At 38.6% G+C, this 11,473-nt stretch overlaps 1 protein-coding gene across 3 annotated transcripts; it reads right to left on the bottom strand.

Annotated features, from left to right (window-relative positions):
• Positions 1-251: 251 nt before the first annotated feature.
• On the bottom strand, positions 252-10,811 carry LOC132872264 (uncharacterized). 3 transcript variants are annotated; one of them, XM_060906993.1, is made up of 7 exons: positions 10,718-10,811; positions 7,521-7,551; positions 7,354-7,376; positions 7,204-7,228; positions 4,775-5,158; positions 2,701-2,850; positions 252-356 (listed from the first exon to the last, which is right to left on the bottom strand). In XM_060906993.1, the coding sequence occupies exons 1-7, from the start codon at positions 10,743-10,745 to the stop codon at positions 344-346; spliced, it is 654 nt and encodes a 217-aa protein (XP_060762976.1). In that variant the 5' UTR covers positions 10,746-10,811; the 3' UTR covers positions 252-343. The 3 variants fall into 3 exon arrangements, with proteins under 3 accessions (XP_060762976.1, XP_060762986.1, XP_060762967.1); XM_060906984.1 differs by lacking the exon at positions 252-356 and adding an exon at positions 366-1,706; XM_060907003.1 differs by lacking the exons at positions 252-356; positions 4,775-5,158 and adding an exon at positions 365-1,706.
• Between the last annotated feature and the right edge of the window lie 662 nt (positions 10,812-11,473).

The following is an 11,473-nucleotide window of genomic DNA, read 5'->3' on the forward strand; positions in this document are numbered from 1 at the left end:
GTACAGAAGCATGGCAGGGGGAAGCTGATGTTCACACATACATTTTATTTTCCTTATTTTTCTGCTTTTCAGCTTTACTCATTCGGTGCTCACACACAATCATACGGAGCCCCTAAAGGGACATGGAATAAAAAAAATCAAAGTAAAAAAAACCAAAAACTATGTACTTTTGCGAGATCTTGCAAAAAGTTTGCAAGATCTCGCAAAAGTACATAGTTTTTTTTTTTACTTTGATTTTTTTTATTCCATGTCCCTTTAGGGGCTCCGTACAATCACACCCACAACACACACACATACGTTCTTGTTGGGAGAGCTCCCTTCTCTCTGCTCTCTCCCTCCTTTTCTATCCTCTGTCACTGCAACAACACAGACACAACATTAATTAACCACAGGTGCATTGACTTTGCCACTCACCTTCCCTGGCCCCGCCCTCCATTCACAAACTGACTAGGCCATGCCTGCACTGCCACAGTCACTTTCAATTCAACCAAATTTAGGCTTCAGAACTCTATACTGGGAGTCAACAGCGCCATGTTGTCTACTCATATGTACTGTATAGTCTTTGGAATAGAGAGACAATTGTGTTGTCACTGTATGACAGGTAATACTAGTATAAGTGCTTTGTGACATTCCTGAGTATGTATCTTGAAATCTTGGAAAGTAATGAATAAGAAATGTACATGACATGACTAGTGATCAAAGTGGCTGGTGTATGATGACAGGGTTTTAATTCTGAGGGAAGTGCATAGGAGGTGGTTCAATACTGAGGGTTCTGACAACTCATGGAAAGAAGCTTTTCTGGAATTTGTTGGATTTGGTCTGGGTGCATTGTTACTTTCTGCTTGATAGCAGCTGGATGAAGAGTTAATGGGAGTGCTGTGAGGAGTCGACCACTCTACTGGTGATTTTTATTGAGGCATCGCTTGTGGTAGATGTCCTGAATTGGAGGTTGAGAGAGTCCTATGATGTTATCTGATGTCTTCACTATGCACTGCATGGGAGGGTTCTGTTATCTTACAGAGGTACTTTGATCATACCATTTAATAAATTCAACAAAAACCTTTCACTACACTCAGCAAAAACCAAGTCAACCATTGTTTCCTGAACTATGTATAGTTCAGTAAATCCTAATATTCCACAGAAGAAAAAAATGAAACCACAAAATGAATAGAATTTATTAGATTATTTGAATGTGGTGTGTACCTGTTGTTTATTGTGATGAGTTTAAATTTTTTAATGAGTAATCTAGATAGATAGCTTTATTATCAGTCTCACCATAAACAAGTATGAAGTAGAATGAAATAGCATTTCCCCATGCTTACACTGCAACATTACTGATAGTGACAGTGATTCAGACATGTAGTGCAAAAATACACAACCTACATTTTGTAGAATCAGTAAAATGACAATAAATACACGACACAATAAATACAACACACAACACAACTGTTGTCTTGTAACACTGTGTAACGTCATCTCCCACACTATGTACAGTACAATAAATCTGTCAAAAGCTCAAATAAACATTAAGAACATTAACATGCAAAGCACACTGATCCTTTAGACTTTTGTTCCATCTCTATTTCTTGAACTTCCAATTTCAGAACATATCTATTGTTGTCTCATTTCTATTAAATTAAACAACTAACAGTCAACAACCTGTCAACTGATCATCCTGATCTATAGCATGCAGAACTATTGCCACCCTTCATAAAAACAAAAAAAGAGCAAAAATTAGCGTTAGACATAGCACAAATTATTTTGTTAACAATAATTCACATAAGTTTATGAAACAGTAAATTTTATATCTAGTGGCTAAAACTGCAATGAAAATTCTTATGGCACATTTGTTCCAGAGATTAAAAGAAAAAAAAAGTCAAAAGAGGGAAGAACATTGATGAAATGTGAAGATATAATTTAATCAGTGCAATAATGAAATAGTGAAATAATGAAATAATGAGTGTTCACAGTACAGACAACAGCATTGTTTTTGCTGTAGGATTGTATTGGTTTACAACTTTGTGAGACTAAAATTGTATTGGTTTACACTGGTTTTAAATTGGTTTACTTTACTGATTTACTTTGCCGTCTTCCTGCCAAAGACAGGCACGACATCTAGTTGTAAAAAAAAAATGCTGACAAAATTGTAAGGTGGAAGAATTGTTGAGAATTTTACAATGTGAATACAATTGTACAATTTGGATGCTGAATTTTATCATTGTTTTTTCACCATTTTATAAAACAATAAGCTACTCAAGGCTTTTTTTTTTTTTGCTTTAATAACAGCATGTTTCAAAGCATCTTCTCTTATTCTTATCACACAACAATTTTGCAACAATTCCATTTTTATCGATGAAAGAACATAGTTTTAACAGTTAATATTTATGTTTGCTGTTGTGGAGTGTCCATGGTAGCTCTAGTTATCACTTGTAGCAGCAATAAACAATCCTTCTATCATCTTCTAATGAAGTTAATAAGAGAGAAAACCTGCAGCTTGTTACCAAAAACGTCCTGTGGAATTCTTACCACAGCTTAATTCAAGTTTAACTCCAGAAAATCTGCCATGAAGCAGGATAGCTTGAGATCGATTGTACTTTGTGGATTTTAGCTAACAAATTCCATTGCAGTGGCTACACAGCTTTCTGAAATACCCCCAAGTTCACAGTATAATATGAATATTTTATGGATTTGTAAAGTTACCTTCCGTCGTCATCTACAACAGCCAAGGGTGGTACATTATGCATGCAAGGACCATAACGAGGATTGTAAACATCTCGATGAACTAGAATAAGAGCTGGACCGGATATGGGGTCACCCATAGCCCTCAGGTCACCAAATATCCGAAATTTGCTGTCAAGACAAACAGATCAGGTTATATGTAGATGCATATGTAATATGACAGACATAATACAATATATGAATCTTGTTCCTTACATATAAACTAGATATAACTATTGAAGTATTGTAACACTATTTAGGGTTTTGAAGTTTTTTTTAATGTTTGTTTTTTTATAAAACATTTTAGAAAAACGTCTTGGAACCACTTCCTAAAATCATACTAAAACTCGTATGATAAGACTACTATTTTATTTGTTTGTTTAATCATATGGCTGGTAATAATGTGACATGTTTTTATAATGTAACATAATTGTGTGGGGGGGTGGCACGGTGGTGTAGTGGTTAGCACTGTCGCCTCACAGCAAGAAGGTCCTGGGTTCAAGCTCAGCAGCCGGCGAGGGCCTTTCTGTGGGGAGTTTTCATGTTCTCCCTGTGTCTGTGTAGGTTTCCTACGGGTGCTCCGGTTTCCCCCACAGTCCAAAGACATGCAGGTTAGGTTAACTGGTGGTTCTAAATTGACCGTAGGTGTGAATATGAGTGTGAATGGTTGTGTTTCTATGTGTCAGCCCTGTGATGACCTGGCGACTTGTCCAGGGTGCACCCCGCCTTTCGCCCGTAGTCAGCTGGGATAGGCTCCAGCTTGCTTGCGACCCTGTAGAACAGGATAAGCGGCTACAGATGATTGATTGATGGATGGATGGATGGATGGATGGATGGGTAATTGTGTGGTGAGCCACATAAGATTCACTGACATGTAAAAAGGTAAATTGCCTCTAATAATGAGTGAGCACTTTATCGGCCAATCAGTGACTGTCAAAAACTGTAAATGTATTTTTTAAATGTGGTAGAAGATGGCAATTGTGACAAAGAAAAGAAGAACAACATGGCAGCTAACCAAGGATGTTGGTGAAAGTTTGAGTGTGGATTGGAAGTTGATGTTTGCTTGAGGTAATATTAGAAAAGATTATTAGCTACAAAACAGAGTTGTGTGAGTTTATGTAGGTGAACAAGTTCTTTTAGTTCATGTCTTTCAAATGATTTGTTCGTTTCATTTGTTCAGTAAGCTAGCAGTCCTGGAAAGATCGATATGTTGCAGTTTGTTCGCCTGCAGTTTGTTCCTCTGAATCATTTAGCTCCTATAGTTGTTTGTTTTTTTGTTGTCAAACTTAAAATTATAAAATAGCAGCCGAATAGTTTTGTTTGTAATTTTGGCAAACTCAGCAGGAGTATGCTAGATTTTGAAAATATCCAACTAGAAAAATCCTGCTCCATCCAAAGCCACTCCTCCAAAGCACATGTACACGCACTGCGTGATTATTACTGGAGAACGAGTCCATGAGAGACAATGTGTGCACAGGCAGCATACACGCACATAGGCAAGTTGGTAGATAGACAGGCAGGTAGGCTGTCCAATCATTTCATTTGGACTGAATGAAATGATTGGACAGGCTTTTTACAGTCCTGCAACTGCCACAGATGATAGATTTTTTTTTTAATTGTCTGAGTATTTGATTCATTCATAGCTGTAGGATGTAAAGAGAATTTCAAGAAATATAACCAAAAAACAACCACTCACATTCACACCTACGGTCAATTTAGAGTCACCAGTTAACCTAACCTGCATGTCTTTGGACTGTGGGGGAAACCAGAGCACCCGGAGGAAACCCACGCGGACACGGGGAGAACACCCAAACTCCGCACAGAAAGGCCCTCGCCGGCCACGGGGCTCGAACCCGGACCTTCTTGCTGTGAGGCGACAGCGCTAACAACTATACCACCGTGCCGCCCTAAATTGAAATTATTATTATTATTATTATACCAGCACACAAAATGCAACACTTCAGGTCCATCAGCTTCTGGCCTACCATATGAGTCGGATTAAGTTCTTACCCTCACAACATGGGTGCAGTTTTACCCATTATACTTATGCACTCACCTCAGTGTTTTTTTATATACGGGATGGTCACTGGGGGTTTCCTGATGATAATCAACTTTAGCATATACCAGTTTATCAATGACTGGGAAATGGTCCTTTATATTGCTGAAACGGTCACATTTATTAAAATCCACCAGCTGTTGAATCCAAAGGGCTCTGGCATGATTATACTTTGCTCCATTTAACTTTATCATAAGTATTTTAATAAAGTAATTTGACATTAGAAGATCTCTTATATGTAAATGTTTGATATAAAGAATATGAAAGGAAGCCAGCAATGTGTCTGGCACGCATGTGTTGATAAACTGGTATAAGCCTAAAGCTTCTTTCATGTAGGAATCTTGAGCTCCAATAATCAGCATCAGCAATGTCGATGGCCCGGAACTGACAGATGCAAAACAGAACGGAGTTTTAATAGCAATATGTATAACCAGAGGCCAAAAAATGGAATTTTCTTCTGTTTTGGGCATGCACATGTTCAACACTGAATTTATTTGTGATGTACACTGTTAATGGTTCATATGAAAGTAGATACGAAGCAATTTTTCATAAGAATTTCTTTTATCTTTTTTTTTTTTTACCTCACTGTGGCAGTGAGGGTGTGGTTGAGCATGGGTTATGAACAGCAAGGAGTTAGGTTGAACCAGCAGGTAACATGTGATGAGTTACACTTGTGTCTAATTACTAGTTGTCTATTAACGTGTGTCTCTGTGTGTCTTCCAGATAGCCAGGAACGAGAGAGAGAGAGAGAGAGAGAGAGCTGCATCCCCCAATGTGTGTGTGTGTGTTACGCCTGTCTCCAGTTCCTCATTGTCAAAACATAAAAAGGCATTACACTTGCCTACTAGATTTAAATGTTATAATTTTATTGTGGCACTTGTATACAGTGTTTTACTATCAAAAAAAGCTTTAGTTGTGCTGTTGGTTCCCATCATCCTGCTTACAAGCAGCTAAACACACAGTCATGATCCTCGACACACACACTGTAAAAAAAGAATAGTTGAGAATACTTGAAATTTCAAGGCAACAGTCTGCATTAAGAATTTTATGTTTTGCCAATGATGTGCCCATGATAATCCAAACTATGATAAAACTGTTATCTTTATTAAGAATTCTTAATTAAGTCAATTTTCAATTCCTCATTCTGCCAACATAGATTTCTCTTTTTGCTGAACAGTGGCATTCACAGTAGTACAAAAAGGCAATTAAGGTTGTCAGACTTTTTGGGGGGGCTTTTTTCACCTTTATTTGGATAGGACAGTGTAGAGACAGGAAATGAGCAGGAGAGAGGGACGGGAAGGGATCGGGAAATGACCTCGGGTCGGAATCGAACCCGGGTCCATGGTATGGTGCCTTATCCACCTGAGCCACGACGCCATACCCATGATGGGGGTTTTAAAAACTTTATTTCAATATTGAAGTTTTGTAATTGTGTAGAACAATGAAAAAAGGCATGTATAGTTTAATGATAACTTGTGATGGTGTCGTGGCTCAGGTGGATAAGGCGCCATACCATAAATCCGGGGACCTGGGTTTGGTTCTGACCTGAGGTCATTTCCCGATCTCTCCCGCTCATTTCTTGTCTCTACGCTGTCCTATCCAAATAGAGGTGAAAAAAGCCCCAAAAAAATCTAAAAAAAAAATTTGTGATAACCTCAATTGCCTTTTTGCACTACTGTGAATGCCACTGTTCAGCAAAAAGAGAAATCTATGTTGGCAGAATGAGGAATTGAAAATTGACTTAATTAAGAATTCTTAATAAAGATAACAGTTTTATCATAGTTTGGATTATCATGGGCACATCGTTGGCAAAACATAAAATTCTTAATGCAGACTGTTGCCTTGAAATTTCAAGTATTCTCAACTATTTTTTTTTACAGTGCAGAAACCCAAGTGTCCTGACTAATCTTATAACAGACTTGCATTCTCATCTCATCTCATTATCTCTAGCCGCTTTATCTTGTTCTACAGGGTCGCAGGCAAGCTGGAGCCTATCCCAGCTGACTACAGGCGAAAGGCGGGGTACACCCTGGACAAGTCGCCAGGTCATCACAGGGCTGACACATAGACACAGACAACCATTCACACTCACATTCACACCTACGGTCAATTTAGAGTCACCAGTTAACCTAACCTGCATGTCTTTGGACTGTGGGGGAAACAGGAGCACCCGGAGGAAACCCACGCAGACACGGGGAGAACATGCAAACTCCACACAGAAAGGCCCTCGCCAGCCACGGGGCTCGAACCCGGACCTTCTTGCTGTGAGGCGACAGCGCTAACCACTACACCACCGTGCCCCCAGATTTGCAGTGCTAAAGTAATTTATTTGTTTATACTAATTTAAAAAGTCCAGTAAATCAATTTACACACACACACACACATACACATCCCACATAATATAATGATCAGAATCTTTAAACACTTACCATGTCAACTTTTCCATTGTTGGAACTAAATAGTAGAGAAATAGTATTTTAAAAATGGTTGTTGTTTTTTTCTGGACACAATCATTCTTGAAAATGAAAATCATTGACAATTCATTAATATTGTTTCATGAACATAAATGGATGTTTTACCACCACTGTTCCTTGGGCAGCGCCTGGTAAATAGGGAACATATTGATAAGCATGACGCGATTATGTGTGTTTCATAACTGAACAATCAAAATAAAAACTGGTCTTCAAATTAGAACGGTGAATGAAAAAGATATTAAGAGCATGCTATGATTTAATTAGGATTTTACCTTTTATTTGGTACGCTGCTCATGACTGGGGCTAAAGAAAGAGGGAAAAGAAAATGTGAAAATGAACACAGAGCAATTACTGTAAAAATATAGGCAAATTACAACAGTAACATTGATTTTGTTAAATACAGGAATACTGTGAATCACAGTGCTTTAAAGAAGGAATGTTTGCACCACGGCAATGTTTGAATGTTAGATCTGACTGGTTTGCTAATGCTAATCATTGTTTAGTAGCTAGCTTGCTAACACAAACCAACATGTTTTAGGATATAGGACATTATTTTAGCAATCACTGCACAATGGTCATTGAAAGCTAAGAAAGTACCCACGTAGCTAATGTAGTAGTCTGATAGTGGAAGTGACTACCTTGCTGACTAGTTTGCAAGCTAATGCTAGTCCTCAGTTGTCACACAAAGTTAGGTTGTCATACACTATTTTCTGAAAGCGATGTTCAGCGCCGCTCTAGTATATCTCAATACACTGAAAGGCCCTGGCTAGCGCAGATTAAAGGGGGGGCACCCCCAATAAAAAAAAAAAGTTTTAGTACGGCGGCACGGTTAGCGCTGTCGCCTCACAGCAAGAAGGTCCGGGTTCGAGCCCCATGGCTGGCAAGGGCCTTTCTGTGCGGAGTTTGGGTGTTCTCCCCGTGTCCGCGTGGGTTTCCTCCGGGTGCTCCGGTTTCCCCCACAGTCCAAAGACATGCAGGTTAGGTTAACTGGTGACTCTAAATTGACCGTAGGTGTGAATGTGAGTGTGAATGGTTGTCTGTGTCTATGTGTCAGCCCTGTGATGACCTGGCGACTTGTCCAGGGTGTACCCTGCCTTTCGCCCGTAGTCAGCTGGGATAGGCTCCAGCTTGCCTGCGACCCTGTAGAACAGGATAAAGTGGCTAGAGATAATGAGATGAGATGAGAAGTTTTAGTACATGGTTCCTTAGAATTGTGACTTGATTGTATTGCACATACTGAAATATGCCTGCCATTTTTTAATTAATAAGGTTTTAAAAATACACAAAATAGATCATTTTGTGGGATTGAGCTGAAGTTTGAAGTTTATCTTTTTCTTCTTTTTTTCTTCTTCTTTTGGGTTTTAAGGCAGCTGGCATCCAGTGTTGCATTACTGTCATCTAGGGGTTTACCTTGACCATGCACTGACAGTTACATCATTCTGTCACTAAACAAACAGCTGATCACACCGAGGTGCTCGCTGACTGCCGACATTTCTTAGTTTGGTCCTGCGTTTCCTTTCTTTCACAACATAATGTCTTTTCTTCTCACTTTCCGTTACTGTGGTCGGTCTTTCACGTTTCATTCACGTCCTTCATTTTTCTCTCCTGTTTCAAATTTATATCCCAGAATGCCTTGCACAAATGGGGAAAGCCCACCACGTGATGCATGACCTAATATCTTGAATTGGGTCATGGTGAAGCAGGAAAAAATAGCGGAGAATTTAGGGTCACATGGCCCTAAATTTATTAATTGTTCTATTTAAAAAATAAATAAATAAATTAATTAATAATAATAATAATAATAATAAAATTGGAAGTCTGTGATTTTAATTCAGTAGCTTTTGGTCCACTAAACAAAAATAATTGAGTGTCAGCGAAAATTCTTTTTATGACCTACACTTGAAAAATCTGAAAGGCAGTCTAGCTTTAAAGAAAATTATCATATCAAAAATGTTTGAAAAGTAGGAACTTTCAAAACTATTTTATTAGTCACTGAAAATGATATTGTTACAGTTGGACATATATATGTAGAACAGAATTACAACTGATATATGGCGATATTTATGAAAGTTGCATTCTCATATAATGCATTACCACATGACAGAACTTCCTCTGTCTGCTTGACTGCACAAAGCAAGCGATTTCACACACATTAACTGCCAGGGAATACCCTCAAATTAAATAACTCCCCAGCCAAAGAATGACCTGGGTTTTTTTTTTGTGTGTGTGTGGGGGGGGGGGGGGGGGGGGGTTGGAGATATTACAGAAATAAACATATATCACAATGACCAAATTTCAGAAGGAACTAAATTTCACCAATTTTATGAAATCGAAAGGCAGTCTAGGTTAAAGAGATTTCATTTACAACATGTCTCTGGCGGCACGGTGGTGTAGTGGTTAGCGCTGTCGCCTCACAGCAAGAAGGTCCGGGTTCGAGCCCCGTGGCCGGCGAGGGACTTTCTGTGCAGAGTTTGCATGTTCTTCCCGTGTCCGCGTGGGTTTCCTCCGGGTGCTCCGGTTTCCCCCACAGTCCAAAGACATGCAGGTTAGGTTAACTGGTGACTCTAAATTGACCGTAGGTGTGAATGGTTGTCTGTGTCTATGTGTCAGCCCTGTGATGACCTGGTGACTTGTCCAGGGTGTAACTTTACTTTATCGATGCTAATAGTGTGAAAATTGTTTGTGTTCTGTTTATAGTGTTCTCTTTTTGTTGAGGTTGATTTTGGACACATGAGAATTTGGAATTTAAATTAAAAGTTGCTAGGCTTTTATCAAGTTTCTTGAAATTTTCTGTATTTTATTTTATTTATTTTTTAATATGACAGTAAGATGCCATCAGCTATTCAGCTATTATCATTTCTTGTTCAACTGAGTTTAAAGCATTTGCATCACTGTAAAAAAAAAAAAATAAATAATAATAATAATAATAATAATAATAAGTATCAACCAATAGTGCACCACTTTAACCACTGCATACCTGGAACACCCCACAAGATGTGCCATGTCGGAGATGCTCAGACCCAGTCATCTAGCCATCACAATCAGGCCCTTGTCAAAGTCACTCAGATCCTTACGCTTGCCCATTTTTCCTGCTTCCAACACCTCAACTTCAAGAACTGACTGTTCTCTTGCTGCCTAATATATCCCACCCCTTGACAGGTGCCATTGTAATGAGATAATCAGTGTTATTCACTATGGCTGATCAGTGTATAGTCCAGAACCAAGCAGTAAAAAGGATCATTTTCATTTTAAAAATTTAAACAGTTTCATTTTTAAAAGTTATAGACGTTTTACAACTGAAACACACTTTCCGCCCTGCCGGAGCCTGTGATTAGGCTAACATGTTGAGACTAGCCTACTGGTTGTGTTTTGAGAAAAAGGCTTTTCTCATGTGCCGTTAAAACATTTTACAAACAGGATTAGACATAAAGGCATTTACATCTAGAGCATGTTGAATAATTTACCTTACCTTTTCTTTTAATTGCTCTTCTTTCCATTTCTTTTCTTTCTTAAGTGCGGCTCGGGAGCTGCTGTTCGAAAGAGGCCAATAACATAACTAGGAATATGACTCATCGTTTTTCACTTGGTATAAGTCAAACGGAAACAGGAAATTACATCACACTGTACACTGTAATGTACATTGAAAAAAAAAGTCTGTCAGATTTACATTAAAGAAATATGTACATCGTTGCACATATTAAAGTTATGTTTTTTATCAGAATTCAATGCATTTACTGGCCACTTTATTAGGAACACTCATACACCTGCTGTTTTATACTGTTATCTAATCAGCCGATCCCTTGACAGCAGCATAGCGCATAAAATCATGCAGATACAAATCAAGAGCTTCAGTTAATGTTCAAACATGAGAATGAGAAAAATTCTGATCTCAAAGTGTGACTTTCACTGTGGCATGGGTCTTGGTGCCAGATGGACTGGTTTGAGGATTTCAGAAATTGCTGTTTTCATACACAAAAGTCTCCAGCGTTTACACAGAATGGTACAGAAAACATCGAGTGAGCGACAGTTCTGCGGGTGGAAATGCCTTGCTGATAAGAGAGGTCAGAGGAAATGACCAGATTGGTTTGAGCTGCCAGGAAGGATATAGCAACTCATAGTAGACTGGTACCAAAATTCAAAAAGTGCTTATTTAAGGAGTTAAAGGCATTTTTGAGACAAAGTCAGCAAACAATCTTATTTTGTCAATTTGGGTGTGCCGAATTCA

The sequence above is a fragment of the Neoarius graeffei genome, chromosome 2, assembly GCF_027579695.1.
Source record: "Neoarius graeffei isolate fNeoGra1 chromosome 2, fNeoGra1.pri, whole genome shotgun sequence".
NCBI classification, from domain to species: domain Eukaryota; kingdom Metazoa; phylum Chordata; class Actinopteri; order Siluriformes; family Ariidae; genus Neoarius; species Neoarius graeffei.